Source organism: Schistocerca serialis, chromosome 11 (genome assembly GCF_023864345.2).
Source record: "Schistocerca serialis cubense isolate TAMUIC-IGC-003099 chromosome 11, iqSchSeri2.2, whole genome shotgun sequence".
Lineage (NCBI taxonomy): Eukaryota > Metazoa > Arthropoda > Insecta > Orthoptera > Acrididae > Schistocerca > Schistocerca serialis.
The window spans coordinates 204090742-204107965 of NC_064648.1; the positions used below are offsets into that span (position 1 = coordinate 204090742).

General features: G+C 38.4%; 1 protein-coding gene across 1 annotated transcript in view; it reads left to right on the forward strand.

Annotated features, from left to right (window-relative positions):
- Nucleotides 1–7032, forward strand: part of LOC126427225 (probable cationic amino acid transporter) — a 546247-nt gene extending 539215 nt beyond the window's left edge. The window contains exon 15 of the mRNA XM_050089463.1: nucleotides 4348–7032. Within this exon, the coding sequence (XP_049945420.1) occupies nucleotides 4348–4637 (290 nt within the window). The 3' untranslated portion in view covers nucleotides 4638–7032. The remainder of the gene's footprint in view (nucleotides 1–4347) is intronic.
- Nucleotides 7033–17224: the final 10192 nt, after the last annotated feature.

The window sequence follows — 17224 nt, forward strand, 5'->3', positions numbered from 1 at the left end:
TGTTCCAATATTTCTGCAGAATCCAAACTGATCTTCACCGAGGTTGGCTTCTGCCAGTGTTTCCATTCGTCTGTAAAGAATTCGCGTTAGTATTTTGCAGCTGTAACTTATTAAATTGATAGTTCGGTAATTTTCACATCTGTCAACACCTGCTTTCTTTGGGATTGAAATTATTATATTCTTCTTGAAGTCTAAGGGTATTTCGCCTGTCTTATACATCTTACTCACCAGATGGTAGAGTTTTGTCAGGACTGGCTCTCCCAAGGCCGTCAGTAATTAATGGAATGCTGTCTACTCCCAGGGCCTTGTTTCGACTCAGGTCTTTCAGTGCTCCTGATATACAGACACAGATTTCTTCATATGCTAGGATCTAAAGATGTGCTCTCGCTTCATGTTGGATACAGACTCTGTTAAACCACCATTGCAAACACCTTGTAAGGGCCCTTGTCCAGGGTGTAATTCATTCAGTGACATACACTAAGTCACTGTCACTTCCGGGCTTTTCTCGAAGAAATTGATTCTGAATTCTGTGACTTGTCTTTGTACACAACAAAAATACAACACATTACCATGCCTAATACTGTTGGCACTCAAAATAGCTTGTAGTCATTTCAAAATGGAGAAACAGGTCTGTATGGTTTTCAGGGGAAAAAAGTGGCAAGTTCAGGTAATGGGTAGCAGCCACGCACCTCTTTCTCCAAAGTAGAGCACAAAGTCTCAATAATAATGAAATCTGACGGCTGTCGTGGCCAGGGAAGATGTGACAGTTCCTCCTTGTGCTCATAAAGCAAGTCGTGTACAATGCAACCTGTGTGAACAAGTACTCCATGTCCTCTTGGAACACATCATCACCAATGGGAGACGAATGTTTTTTGCTCCATAGGATGGATGCGATCAGCCAAAATGGTCACATGCGTGGGGTGTTTGAAAAGTCCATGCAAAAATAACAGCTGCGTATGTGTTTGGGGTAAACCTTTTTTATTTTTCGACATAGTCTCCTTTTAGACTTATACACTTCGTCCAACACTGTTCTAATTTGTTGATACCTTCCGAATAATAAGAATAGTCTAAGTCTGCAAAACAGCTATTCGTTCCTGCAATCATCTCCTCGTTTGAATAAAATCTTTGTTGCACCAGCCATTTCTTCAAATTGGGGAACAAATAGTAGTCCGAGGGAGCCAAGTCTGGAGAATACGGGGCACGTGAAACAGGTTGGAATCCTATTCCCATTATTTTTGCAACCACAACCGCTGAGGTGTGTGATGGAAAAGGACTTCTTGCATTCCATTCGCCGCCGTTTTTCTTGCAGCTCAGTTTTAAAATGGTTCAATAATGATGAATAGTATGCACCTATAATAGTTTTACACTTTTCCAGATAGTCGATGAGGATTATCCCTTGCAAATCCCAAAAGACAGTCGCCATAACCTTTCCGGCCGAAGGAATGGTCTTTGCCTTTTTTGGTGCAGATTCTCCCTTGGTAACCCATTGTTACAGGTTGGTCTCAGGAGTATAGTAATGTAGCCATGTTTCATCCACAGTGACGAAATGACGGTTAAAGTCCTGCGGATTCTTCCTGAATAGCTGCAAACCATCCTTGCAACACTTTACATGATTCCAATTTTGGTCAAACGCAAGCAATCAAGGAACTCATCTTGCGGGTAGCGTTTTCATGTCCAAATGTTTATGCAAAATATTATGTACCCATTCATTCGGTGTGGCTACTGCACTAGCAATCTCACGCACCTTAACTCTTTTGTCATTCAAAACCATAACATGGATTTTATCAATGATTTCTGGAGTCGTAAACTCCACATGGCATCCAGAACGTTCAGCATCACGTGTGCCCGTATGGCCACTCTGAAAATTTTCAAACCACTTATAAACTGTTCTAATGGAAAGTGCGGAGTCACCATAATGTTTGTTAAGCTTCTCTTTAGTCTCCTGAGGTGTATTGCCTTTCACAAAGTAATGTTTAATCACCACATGAAATTCTTTTTCCTTGATTCACACGAATGCCCGACACAAATAAATAGACCAATGTGGTGAAACTTGGTGTGCGTTCCTTTCAAAGATGCTACTGACTAAACATGACCTCGATACACGCTGGTGGTGTCATCCCTCAGACTCTGCACGGACTTTTCAAATGCCCCTTGTAATCCTTGGCAGTAATGACCTTGCAAAGTAGCCTTGTGGCCCACAGAATACATCAATACGACTGCCCAAATCTTCATCAAACCTTTGCTATATTTCACTCTTGGGACATAAACTCGGACACGAGGTGGAAACAGCGTCAAACAAGACTCATCCGATCAAATGACTTTCTTCCATTGCCCCGTAGTCCAGGTTTCATGGCTTTGGTGCCATGCTTTCCTGCTACAGTCATTTGCAACACTGATGAGTGCTTCTAGAATTCAAGTTCACCGCACAGTTCCCACCTTATAGAGCTCCATCCATGTTGTTTTAGTGCTAAGAGGGCTTGCAAGAGTGTGACATTCCGTTGTGCAGTGACTTTGGCAACTGTCGTCCTCGTATTTTTCATCACAATCCTCTTCAATGACCCCGTCTGTCACAATCACTCGACACAGACTTACGTTCATGTTGTGACGTAGCAGATAATGTTCTCCTGCTTTCCCTGTTTGTGTTACATAAATCTTCTATACGGTGCCTTTTGAAAGCTCGAGCACAGAAGCACCCACTGTACGATCACCGACAATCTGCCCACATTCAAATTCACTTAGCTCCAATGCCTCCCACGTGTGATTTGTGGTCAAATACAACAGAACAATACGCAAGCTTGGCTATCATCTGTATTTATGTTCAAGCATTGCAGTGTTTCCACATTTTTGCCCAACATACGTAGATACAACTGATTCATATGTCTCGTTTTCATATTTCTTCTGCTCGGTACAATATAGCGACACAAGAAGGGACGTCAAACAGATGTGCGAAACTATAGACCTATATCTCTAACGTCGATCAATTGTAAAATTTTGGAACACGTATTATGTTCGAGTATAATGACTTTTCTGGAGACTAGAAATCTACTCTGTAGGAATCAGCACGGGGTTTTGAAAAAGACGACCGTGTGAAACCCAGCTCGCACTATTCGTCTACGAGGGTCAGAGGGCCGTAGACACGGGTTCGCAGGTAGGTGCCGTGTTTCTCGACTTCCGCAAGGTGCTTGATACAGTTCCCCACAGTCATTTAATTAACAAAGTAAGAGCATATGGACTATCAGACCAATTGTGTGATTGGACTGAAGAGTTCCTAGATAACAGAACACAGCATGTCATTCTCAATGGAGAGAAGTCTTCCGAAGTAAGAGTGATTTCAGGTGTGCCGCAGGGGAGTGTCGTAGGACCGTTGCTATTCGCAATATATATAAATGACCTTGTGGATAACACCGGAAGTTCACTGAGGCTTTTTGCGGATGATGCTGTAGTATATCGAGAGGCTGTAACAATGGAAAATTGTACTGAAATGCAGGATGATCTGCAACAAATTGAGGCATGGTGCAAGGAATGGCAATTGAATCTCGATGTTGACAAATGTAATGTGCTGCGAATACACAGAAAGATAGACCCCTTATCATTTAGCTACAATACAGGAGGTCAGCAACTGGAAGCAGTTAATTCCATAAATTATCCGAGAGTATGCATTGCGATTGATTTAAAATGGAATGACCATATAAAACTAATCGTCGGTATAGCAGATGCCAGACTGAGATTCATTGAAAGAATCCTAAGGAAACGAAGTCCGTAAACAAAGGAAGTAGGTTACAGTACGCTTGTTCGCCCACTGCTCAGCAGTGTGGGATCCGTACCAGATAGGGTCGATAGAAGAGATAGAGAAGATCAACGGAGAGCAGCGCATTTCGTTACAGGATCATTTAGTAATCGCGAAAGCGTTACGGAGATGACAGATGAACTCCAGTGGAAGACTCTGCAAGAGAGACGCTCAGTAGCTCGGTGCGGGCTTTTGTCGAAGTTTCGCGAACATACTTTCACCGAGGAGTCGAGCAGTATATTGCTCCCTCCTATGTATATCTCACGAAGACACCGTGAGGATAAAATGAGAGATATTAGAGCCCACACAGAGGCATACTGACAATCTTTCTTTCCACGAACAATACGAGACTGGAATAGAAGGGAGAACCGATAGAGGTACTCGAGGTACCCTCCGCCACACACTGTCCGGTGGCTTGCAGAGTACGGATGTAGATGTAGATGTAGATATGAAATTTACTTTTATTTATGTACGTTCTGTGCTTGCCATTTTATATTGAAAAGTCCAAGCTCTTCATTCTTAATATGTACATTATGTTGACGTACCTAAAATTCCGACAGGCTTTGGTGTGTACTTCTACTACGGCATCAAACATAGCACACTGGAGGAGGAAGAACAACAGAGACTCCGTGAAGAACAAGAGGAGGAGGAGCAGCGCTCCGTGTCCGGCATCCAGGGGGGCATCGGCGGAGGCTCCGACACCGGGGGCGGCATCGAGATGTCCGTGTCGCCCGCCAGGCAGACGCCCCAGGTGCCAGTGCAGACCGCGGGCTCGGCACCCGTAGCGGCGACTGGCAGGGCCTCCGATCTGTTCGTTCCGCCGACCCATTTTCCGACGTGGGACGATTGAGGCGGTGGCCGTCGTGGAGGCAGGACCGTAGCAGCTGGGGTTCGGGGCCCTGCTCTGACGTGCCACAGACCGAGCGAGTGGTGAATGGCGAGTGAGGTGACCGGCAGCTGTGGCGGGCGAGACTGTGGGGGCGGTATGACCGGTGCCCGGGTTCCCGGTGCCTGCTCGCGTATGGGGTCAGTGACGAGATGGACTGCGTGGAGTGTGGTGTCTGGGGAGTCTGCATACGTCAAACGGTGCACGGAACATCCCCGTCTTCGGTCTGCTGACAAACTGGCTGAAGCAGCCTGGAAAACTGTCTCATCGTGTGAAGCAGTGATCGGCAGTGAATTTGACTGTCGAACGACTGCAGATTCGCCAGTTACTTAGCTGACATAGAGGCAATATGAACAGCTGTGATGTAGCACAGAGGATCCATTTTGATGTGTCAGGGGATGGCTCTAGACTCCACTGTCCAGCTCCTTTTCTGAGGAACATCTTGGGTTGTTGTAACTGGAGTATTTCCTAGCATTTACTGCTTGATTTCAGTCATCAAACCTTGCTGTGATGTAAATGTTGAGACCTTACACTCATTCGTAATGAAAGCTACTGACATGCTTGTGCAACTGTGTTTTGTGTAGAGGTGTTCAGTTATGCCCTGATAATTGCAGCAATATTAATTTCCAGAACTTTTTGGTAATACAGTTAAAAGAGGTAACAGCACCAAAACTGTCCGTGCAAAACACCTCAGAGTGAGGGAATGTGACAGTGTTGATGGTGATCTGACCATCACATTTCCACAGCCTTTCTTGATGAGGTGACACTTCTCCCATTGTCTCTCACTGCCATCAACAATACAAAAACAGTAATATATATATATCATCTCACCAATGTCTCCTACACAAATATATGTTACACAACACTTGCACTTCACAATGAAGAAGTGCACAAATAAAGATAACCATCCTCTTTAATCAACTAAACCCTCAGGCGTCACCTAATTCCACAGTGTAATGTGACAGTAACAGAGAATCAATACATACACGCATTAGCTGCTGAACTTGTAAGATGGCACGTAATTCCCACTACTTGGCCAGTTGTTCACAATGTCATTCTTACATCGTATGAACTATGAAATCCGATTACCGTTGCTGTTGTAGAGGAAACTCCGTCATGTTTCAGTGGCGCATAACAGTGTGCAACTGTGCACTGACTAAGTACTGGTAATTCACTCCTACTCATCACACTTAGGCCGTATGTGTAGAATACCAATATACAAGCTGAAACTGTCAGAAGAAGGAAATAAAATACTGTTCATAGTACTTTACCTATGAAATACTGGTAAGCTGATGGGTACAATAGGTCTTTTCAGAAACTGGCCCCTCATCTGCCAAGACTGAATGGCTGACAATGAATGAAAGTTATCTTATATGCAGGAATGAGTGTAAGGTAACTGAAGATATCGAAGATACCATGTACGTAGTTGTAATGTGCACAAAATGGTTAATGCAGAAACAAAACCAATTTTTCAGTTTTTCATATAAAAGTATTGGACACACAATACTGGGAAATCAAAGTAAAAAGTATATTTTGATAATGAAGCTAGTTTTGATTTATTTCGGCAGGAATCTATAACATTTAATACATGTCGCTTTTTGGGACAGTAGTGGATCCCTGTATCTTGCTGACGATTATGGCCTGGATTGGCACGCAAACGTCACTGACTGTAAAAAATTAGTATTGACAAGTACTGACGTATAGGTAGTGTTCATCTTGCTATCTTTACATCTGCATCACAGCTGTCCAAATCAAAAATAATACTGCATCTTGATCTATACCAGCACTGAATTTCATGTACCAGTAGAGCCCTCGTAGGTAATTTGCTGGCCTCATTCAGCAGTAGTACTGGCAAGTGCCAAGGCTTCCATCTTGTAGAGGATGAACAAAGTATACCAACAGAGCACAACGCAGCTTCAAGTTCCCACTTAGCCTTCCATCCTGGAATATAAAATGTGTGGGAAAGCTCACCCCATACTGAGCAGGCACAATATCCAATGCATTGATGAAACCTTGTTTCTTTGAGGACTATGTGAGAGAAGCGAGTATTTTTTCTTGTTTACTAGCTGTAAATCCCTAGTTAAGTTTCTAGTTTCTCCTAGAAGTAAACTTAAAAATGCATGTCTTCTTACTTTTTAACTATCTCTTGATGACTGGAAATGTGTCCTTTTTTTTTAAGTGATGGAGAATCTTTTTCAATCATGTTAGTCACATTATGAATCATTGGTTGCTGATTAGAGGAAGAAAGTGACTGGTCAGTGTTCATGACACACTGATGTAATTTTTTCTATTCTTTATCAGTGTCTTCTACAACAAAGATTCAACAAAGTGTGAATTCATTGACGATATATTTTTGGTATTAAACTATCTTGTGTGTTATGATAGCTTTAATTCAACTTAAATATTCTATATGTGTTGTCTTCTATTGAACCAGTGATTTTAATAAGTAAACAACACTTCCATTCAGAAACTTTTTGAAGATCTCACTGCAAGAAAATTACAGATTACTAGTTGGTACAGAATACTAAAAAAGAATAAAAACAGAAAAAGAACATCTCATAAATTTATTGCTGTGAATTTTCCATATCATTGTTCTGTAGAGCAGACATGATAGTTTTTTTGAGAAGAGGTACTTCAAATGGAGAAATATTTTTTATTTATTTAGTAAAGTACTTGCCCTTTAGTTCCTAGTAGTTAAGTGAGTTTAAATCTCATTTGATTAGAAAAAATATTTATTGTAGTGTATTTTGCAAAAGACTGAGGCAAAAACATTGAAAAAAAGAGCTTCTGAAAGAAAAACTCTGATGTTTTGATGTAAATGGAGCTTGTAATTTAAATTTACCTTCCATAGAACGAAGGAAGCAAGAAACTATATTTTTTTGGAAAAATGGAATGTAGTAAACAAGTTTTCTTGCACTGACCAATTGTTCTGTTCCACAGTGTACTATATCATAGATGTCAAAGAGGAAAAATATTCTGAGGTTTTTGGGTGATAGTTACAACGAAAATCAAAGCACCACTGAATTTATTTCATAATTTATGTCAGTAGGTTTCCTTATATAGCAAGAGTGTCATTATTCAAAAACCTTAACTTACAAAGTCCATTTTTCCTAAAAAATACTTGAGGCACACGCCATGTTCCTTTTCTTTTGTTGAACACTTCTTTGCTGGTCACACAAAATCCTTTGCAACATTGTACTGAAGCTTAAGTTGTACAAAGATAAGACTCTGCACTTTAAACCAAAATCAGAGGAGCACTTCATAATATAGATGAAACAGAAGTAGCTTCCTTTGCTAAGAAGAAAATCATTTTAAAATGATCAAATTTAACAGGATTATTACCCTTTTGTAACAGCACTGCACAGTTCTCCCTATATTCTCTAGTTTAGAAAGAAGTGATAAGAATGCAGTTGATTTGCATTTGCTTATTCTTCTTTTGCTTCACATCCACTACTCGTACCTCCTCTCACAACAATCCACGTCCCCTCCCTTTGCCAAGCCCACACCCAGTCACCCTAAGAAATACTACCATCATTCCACTTGGAGAGTGAAATACAAATGATTTTTACAAAATTCTAAGTGTGTGATATGTAGAAATATTACCTGTATACATATGCATTAATGGAAAAGAAAATGCAATAACCATAAAAGTATTATTGTTAATGTTATAAATATTATTATTATTATTATCATCACTACCAAAACTATGAGATTCAGATCTATTGCAATAACAAAAACAGTATATAAAGAGTTTACTTCAGTTGTAAAAAAGAACTTACATTCATGTTATAGTATCGTAAAACTGTAATGCACGTTTTAAGGCAGGTATTTCGCAATGTTCTTTAAAACATTGAATTATTAAGCAAGATGAAGAAATGTTACACTATAAAACCCATCATAAATGTTGTGTAAATATTGTCCAATGGTGGGAATGCATCCTTGTCTTGTTTAACTGAGTATATGAGTAGTGAAGTAATCTGTGAAATTAAAGTTAGAAAATATGCCAACCAATGTTCAGTGCCTGTAATATTTTGAAACAAGAAGTAATATAACTGTAATATATTATTATTTATAGCAGTTATTGCATAAGAAAAGTCATGTACAAACTTGGAAACTGGACTTCCGTCAACAATGAATTCTTTTTTATACTTTCACAATTTAGTACATAAATTTACTGCATATTAGGGTGAAACAGATGGTCCATTCCTAGTATTGCTTGTATTTTTTGCTCTACAAATGCAACTTCAGTTAACGTACTAAGAGAAAGATATCTGTAGAGCAACTTACCAGCTGAAAAACCTGTTGATACAACAGGTTTATTTAGATTTTATGAATGGAATACTACAAACTGTACATGTAGTTTGAGTACATTTTGACAAATATCTTTTAAGTTCATACTCTACAGGAACAAAAAGTAAGAAGATGCTTTATGATTTACAATAACAGTTAAAAATAACTCACTGTAAACAAATGCTAGAACACAAGAAGCAATTAAAAATGTAGTCCAGCAGGCTTTCCAAGTTTGACACAGCACAAAAAAATTGTTAAAATGACAGTACTTCTCTGACAGTACATAAACAATTTGTATACCTTTGCTTTGCTGTCAAGGAAGTGTGCATGTCACTTATAAGTAAAACGTATGGCCTACATAATTTTAAAGAAAGAAAGAATTTTCTGATTTTCGGACTGTAGAATGGGTTAGAAAACTAATTGAAAAGTATGAGATCATAATAATCTTCTTGCCATTATTTTTCTTGGCTTTTGCATTCTATGTGTGTGTCAATATATTTTCAAAAAAATGTACTGAAGCCCCTCGTGAGATGGACAGCAATCTGAGCTACTCAGACGGACAAGCCCACCGCACTGCTCCAGTGTGCAATTTGGATTACAAATTGCCATATCACACTGTGCAGCCTTCCTGTATTGTATTTCTTCCTGCATGAATGTAACTGTTCTCCTGTGTAATTTTAGCCTTCTGCAACTTGCTGTAATGTGTACTGACTGACGATTCCAAAGTTCTTCCTGTTACCCCTAGAAGCCTTCCTCTTAAAGTCAAGTAACGGAAAATAGCTTGCATAAGCACAGCATAAAGAGTTCACAGTCTGGAGGGTAAAAGTATCCTTTTTTTTAATTGTTAGAGAGCTCTAGGCACTGATGGTAACCCATATAAAACATGGTGGCTAAGTTGCTGCCTGTCACCTTAAAACTGTTTTCTTAGTTATTATTAACAGTTATGATCAACTAGACATAATTGCTAAACTTTTCTATGATGTTCTGACCTGTGTGCGCACCCATTTATTTAAAGATACACAGATATTACTCCGACAAGAAATGTGGCTGTAGTGTATATTCAAAAAATTTTGTATCGTGTCACTTGCTGTAGTTTTCATTTACTACTAAAATGGTTTATGCCCTTGGACCACAAATGACCTTGAGCAATTTGCTGATTAAGATGTGTATAATTACTATTTATTCAAAACCTTACTTTTGACACTAAGCTAACTGATCTTGCTTTAAGGATTAGGTAAACTCTCTGTACCATGTCTATTACTTGCAATTCCTCTTCTCAAATAATTAATGACTTCTGTGAGAGTTTGCTTCCCCTTAAGCAATAGTTTGCATGTACTATCACTTAAATCTGAGTTTATCTTTGTGAAGAGATCTGTCCCATTCCTAATACCAGACAGCTCTAAGAAGTTAATTGTGTATAGAGAGTAGTAATACAAGTATTAATAACCCTACAATATGACTGTTGTACAAAATATGAATAGCTCCTTCAAGAAAAAGACAGATGCAGGAAAATCATGGTATATGGCAGTGATATCAACACTAGTATTGATAAGAATTTGAAAAGCTGTCACATGTCACATTTACTGTATCTATGAACAAGGTGACCATTTGCTTAAGATTAACACGAAAATGCCACTCAAAAACCAAGTATGATTTGGTGTTACATGAGTCATAATAACAATTATTCCCAGTGCTGAAGTCATACCAGATATCATTGACACAAGGTTTATATTGCACTGCAAACATGTTCATAATTTTTTTGTTTACACTGTATATAGACTTGAAAATATGCAGTTCAAGATATGTATGTTGCCTTTGTGGAATATTTCGTGTGTCTAAATAATGTTTTTGATGTGTGTGACAGATAATAATAGCTTCATTATCTCCAATGAGAGACATTTAATATCATAGCAATTTACAATCAGATCATGGAGGACAATTGTTAAATTTGGTTCACTGTTATCTTCCTCGATCTCTTAATATTTCTTCACTGCTATAATTCTAGTCTACGTATTACCTCTTCCGATGTTTAGTTTGGCATTATTCATACCCACAGTTTCATTAGGAGAGGAACAACTTTCGAAATGCAGTTAGCTCCCCAAAAAATTTTGATTAGTAAGTAACAAATACAATGTTTATATTCCGCTAAAGTATATTACACTTTTGAGGAATCTTAGATTTTTTGCTTGAAGAGGAGTTTCCTTTTCTTCAGAGAGATTATAATATGAGAAGGCCTATTCATTTACCCAAACGCTTTCCTTCAAGAGTTCATATTGGATCATGCCACTGAGCTTAACAGAAAGGAACCAAGATATTCAAATCTTATAGTAAGTGGCATTGCTACAAAATGGGTTACTTTGTACTACGTTTATTTTGTTGTATGGGGCACTGAGATTCAAGTTTAAGTATGGTATGCTTAGGTGGGTTTATAAAACTATATGAAAATGGCCTCAGTTCTAGTCCCAATGATTGAACTGCAAATGGATTTCAACTTACAGAAGACATGCCTTGGTTCATGAAGTTTAGCACTTTGATACAAAAAACAATCTCATAAATGTTCTTGTTTCTAACTTTATATCTATAAGAAGTTAAACATATGTTATTTCAGTGTTTGTATTATCAATGCAAATTTGTCTACTCAGTAATATTTAATAAAATAACAGACTGGTTGAGTCTATAAATAAAAACTTGCCCTCGAATTTTGACAGTCAGTAGGAGAGATGAGTTCCTCCCTTCCTATAACAGCCCTAAAAACACTAATAGTAGCATTTAATTTAACTAATTTATAACTATCCTTCCAGGACTATTTGACTTGCCTAAAATGTTCACCACACTCTTTCTTTAGCCAATTTCTATCAATATACTGCTAAATCGTTTTATACTTCACTAATCATAATTTTTGTTGTTGATATTTTCACCTAACATGTGTACTCTGAAGTAGTTGTGCTAGAAATACGTGTATTAATAAATTATTGTGCTGTAATAGGCATTTGCCTAGAAAGCAAGTACACAGGATGAAGAATTCTATCGACAGATTTTGTTTGGAAGCATCTAATGATGAAATCTATATCTGTTTTCAAACTGAATCTATCTAATGCATTGTGTTCTCAAAGAACAGATATTTTTGAATCTGTGTAAGTTGTATCTGTTCTCATATTTCTCCTTGGAAGGACAATAGACTGATGAGCTGATTCATGAACAGCCACAGAGACATGTACCTCATATACTAATGGTACATGGTCAGTGCATGATTAAATCATCCTATGGTGCACGCCCATTCTCTTTACAACATTGCTTTTTCTAAAGATTCTGAAATCATAGAAAAATGATGGGCTTATAGAACTGCAAACTGACTGGTCTTTTAGAAATATTTGGAAATGAATTACATGATTGAGCTGCTTCTGTAATGATGCCATCAGTACATGATGTTATAAATTCGATGCAACATGGACACAGATACTTTGCGTACCATTCGTGTTTAAAATCTCATGCATTATCTATCTTAGAATGACAAATTCATGTTTAAACAATGTGATAGGGAGAGAGATGCTAATGAATTCAGATCCAGCTTTGTCTCCCAGAACATATCCTTTGAAATGGAACATTGTAGCATTAACTTTCTAACTGCAAAATGAAGCAGTCCTTAATAAATTGAGAGGACTTTAATGGTTCACTTGTTGCAGCTCAAAACTTATTACACATAGTTTAGCATCCCACAGAAACTGCCCTTCATGAATTGCACATAATGGAAGTAAAAGGGCATTAGATGAAGACACATTTGTTTGGTTTCAAGCATCCTACATCATAAATGAAATGTGTCTACAGAACAGAGAAGCATGATTCGACAAATTGTATTCCTGAGAGAGTCACTTTGTTTCAAATGAATAACAGCACACACATAACAACATGATCTATAGTAAGAGCATAAAAGCAGGCTGTACACACATGCTACTAGTGTTTCAAAATACCTGCTACATAAATGTGTAGCTTTCTTCTTATCTAGGAACATAACAGCATAAAATGTTGAGCAATTGTTATTTCAGTTTTCCAGTTATCATATGACTGTGCATATTGAACAACATATTATGGCAAATTACTGTATTGCCATTTTCAGAGGGTGTTAGAGGTAATGAAAATACAGATGCAAGCTCCACACACTTATAGAAATAATATAATGGATTCAAGGGCGTAAAAAGCAGAAAGTAAATTTTCAGTGTACAATGTGCAAAACAAAAAGCTACAAAGCAACAGCTATTGCTACATTTTAAGGTATAATATGTTGTAACAAGTTTCTCTGCCTTTTTTTTACAAATAATTCCATCCTCTTAATCTCTATATGCTGAATTTTCATCCTCTCTAACTTCCGCATAGAAAACATTCTAGTTTTAACTTAAAAATATTATTTGAAAATGGTTTTATGAATTTCAATGCTTGATTTTTACTTAGTTTTTTCCCTTTCAACTGAGGAGCAATGTAACACAATTGAAACTAGAAAAAGGTACATAAATTTCAGAAAACTGTAGTTTTGCAAGAATGACTGGTCCTATCACAGTTAGTTCTCACCAAGTATGTAAATACTTGTATTACAGTCAAATAACATTTTTAGTTCTTTGAAGGCTTTCAGAAAATGTTGCATAGAAGTTCCAAACACATGTGACTTTGATTATCATCACTTAAGCATGGCGAAAGGTTAATCTTGTGAACAAAACAAAGAAAGGAATGATTTTGATGTCAAAAGTATAATGTAGCCATATGTAATAATGTTAAATAGATTTGTTTCCATTGAAACATTACTTGTAATGATGCACTTTTAATGTCTGTGATAATAATTGTTTCATCCATGCTGTAAATAAACATAATTATACTGTTACTACCATGGTGCAGCACCATTGCTTTCTATTATTACCTTTTGTTGTACTTTAACGCATCATCTACTGATTGGACATCTAAAATTAAACAGAAAATGTTTTAACATACACCGGTTAATTCCAGCCTATGTTTTTTTACAAATGCTTTTAAATATTGACATGCAGTCTTACATTCTTATTATGTTGTGAAATATTAAAATATATTTTTACTTCTTTGCCTCATTCAAGCAATTCGACTATGCAAATGCCATTTGTAAATTGCAGCACACTTCTCTTCTACTTGAGTCATTCTGTAGAAACCTAGTTGCTTTATTGTATCTAGACTGATAGATAAAATTCTACAAGGATCATCTTTCATGGGGATTTGAGATGTGGTAGGAACATTACTTCATAATTCATGGGCTAGTAAATGTGGCTGTCATAGTAATGTTCAGATCTTCATAAGTATTTCATACATGCAAATTCGACAATGTAGGAAAAGGCAGATTGCTACTTATCCTAAAGAAGACATGTCAATTTGGTGACAGGCAGAATTAAAAGACACCTAACATAAAGCTTTTAGCCACAACCTTCATTAGTAAAAGACACACACACAAGCAAGCACACCTCACACACACGACTGCCAACTTCATCCATATACAAATTACTTTCAAAAGCTATTTCTTTTATTCTTTTCTTAGAAAAGATTGAATATATAATTTCCGTTTCATGTGCACATCATGATTCATTTCTACATTAAAACTGTGTGCCAGACCGAGACTCGAACTTGGGACCTTTTTTGCCTTTCGCGGGCACACTCCGCTGTAGAGTGAAAATTTCATTCTAGAAACATTCCCCAGGCTGTGGCTAAGCCATGTCTCTGCAATATCCTTTCTTTCAGGAGTGCTAGTTCTGCAAGGTTCGCAGGAGAGCTTCTGTAAAGTTTGGAAGGTAGGAGACGAGGTACTGGTAGAAGTAAAGCTGTGAGGACGGGGTGTGATTTGTGCTTGGGTAGCTCAGTCGGTAGAGCACTTGCCCGCGAGAGGCAAAGGTCCCGAGTTCGAGTCTCGGTCCGGCACACAGTTTTAATCTGCCAGGAAGTTTCATATCAGCGCACACTCCGCTGTAGAGTGAAAATTTCATTCTAGAGACATTTCTACATGTTCAAGTTTTTCAGCTGAAGATTTCATCAGGATGGAGACAGTTAAGCAGTTGTCAACATTGTTGGTGCATTGAATAGTAAGGGGTCACATTTTACTAATTGTTGTTCTACCAAAATTTTATGTAAAAAGAGTTATATATACCCAAATTACCAGCATCTTGTGTAATCTCCTCATTAACTTTGTTGACAAATAGCTAGATGACAGCTGCATTCTTTGAAGGGCATCATTTACTGTGGTTCCATAGAACAGCCCCAAATTTTCTCTCTGTCAGCCTCTAACTGTATTGAATATGAACTACACAATTCTATACATGTCAGTGTAAGTTTGGTCTTTGTCATTGCTTAACCAAGAACCACTGTTTCCTTCTGCATCACATTTCATATTGCATGCCTCCATGTCTTAAAAATCAGTCCATAAAAAAAATTGCCTTACTGGTAATCCACAGTGTTCTCCTAATGTTGTTTGATATAGTCTTTGTAAAGTGTCATAATATGTAGTCTGTCAATATTAAATATCACATGACATTGTGTTCTATAATATAATCCTTGTTGAAAAGACATTCTAATTGTTTGCACTTTTTGAAATTACTAAGATCAGTTGACACATAGAAAATCATGAACATTGCTTCAGGTGGTTTTCATCATCATCATCATCATCTTGGACAGTTTCCAGCCACTGGCTGGGTCTGTTGGGAACACAAGCCTCTCCATCGTGTTCTGTCTTTCCACCATTCCCCCTCTTCCACCTTCGTCCAGTTCTCTCCTCTTCTCATCACACATTCCTTCACTCCCTTCACCCATCTATCCCTTGGTCTTCCCCTGGGCCTCTTCCCCTCCAGTTGCAGATCTTTGGAATTCTTCCCTCATCCATTCTCTTCATGTGTCCATACCACTGCAGTCTTGATTTTTCTATCCTGTCCTGTACTGGTTCCTCCTTTAGTCTTTCCCTCACATACACATTTCGCAATGTGTCTCGTCTTGTTACACTCAACCTGCTCCTCTGGAACTTCATTTCACTAGCTTGTATTCTACTTTTGTCGCTTTTGTGCATTACCCATGTCTCACTTCCGTATGCCAATATGGGGACAAAGTAGGTTCGGTATATAATTCCCTTGGATTTCTGTGGCACCTCCTTGCTCCAAATAAGCCCCCTAATGCATTTGAAGAACTGCCCTGCTTTTCTGCACCTTTCATTTATTTCCATTGCGTTTCCCCCCTTGCTTTCAATCACGCTTCCCAGGTACTTGAAGTTCTCTACCACTTGTAGCTTTTCCCCTCCACAACTTATATCCACATTTGGCCTATTCTTCTTCCTTGTTGTGACAATTATTTCACTTTTCTTTGCAGAGAAATGCATTCCATATTGTGCTGCCGTTGCCTCCCATACATCTAACTGCTCTTGCACCTCCTTCTCGCGATTTCCCCATAACATCAGGTCATCGGCAAAAAGCACTGCTTTTATTTTATGATCTCCAGTTGCATCTGATACTTGCTGTAGGATTTCATCCATAACAATAATAAACAATAAAGGCGAAAGTGCACTTCCCTGTCGCAGCCCATTTTCCAGCTTGAACCATGCAGTACGTTCCCTCCCCACTTTCACACAACTCTCACTTCCCTCATACATTTTTCTGACTTTTCGTGTTATCTCTTCATCTATCCCTTTTGCGTTCAGCACATCCCAGAGCTTGTCCCTATAGATACTGTCATACGCCTTCTCAATATCTAAAAAGGCCATGATTAAGTCCTTCCCGTACTCATAGTGCCTTTCCTGCAGTTGCCTTACCGCAAATATGAGGTCCGTTGTTGATCTTCCCGGTCTGAAACCATACTGCTCCTCTTCCAGTCTACTTTCAATACTGCTTCTTATTCTCTTCTCCAGGATCTTTTCATAGATTTTTCCACAGTGGCATAGCAGGGTGATTCCTCTGTAGTTCTCACATCTCCTTTTATCCCATTTCTTGAAGATCGGGACTATAATTCCTTTCTTCCAATCCTCAGGAATTCTGTTCTCCTTCCACACCACCCTCAGCACTCTGTATAGCCACTGGGTTCCTACTTCTCCTGCTGCTCGTATCATATCCACTGTTACTTCGTCCCAACCTGGTGCCTTGCCCCCTTTCCTCCTCTTTATGGCTTCTTCCACTTCATTCCAAGTTAGATCACCAATTTCCCCACTATTATAATAGTCTGCTGCCTTAGGCTCTCCATCGCTGTTAGTTACCCGCTTGACTGCATTCAACAGATCTTCA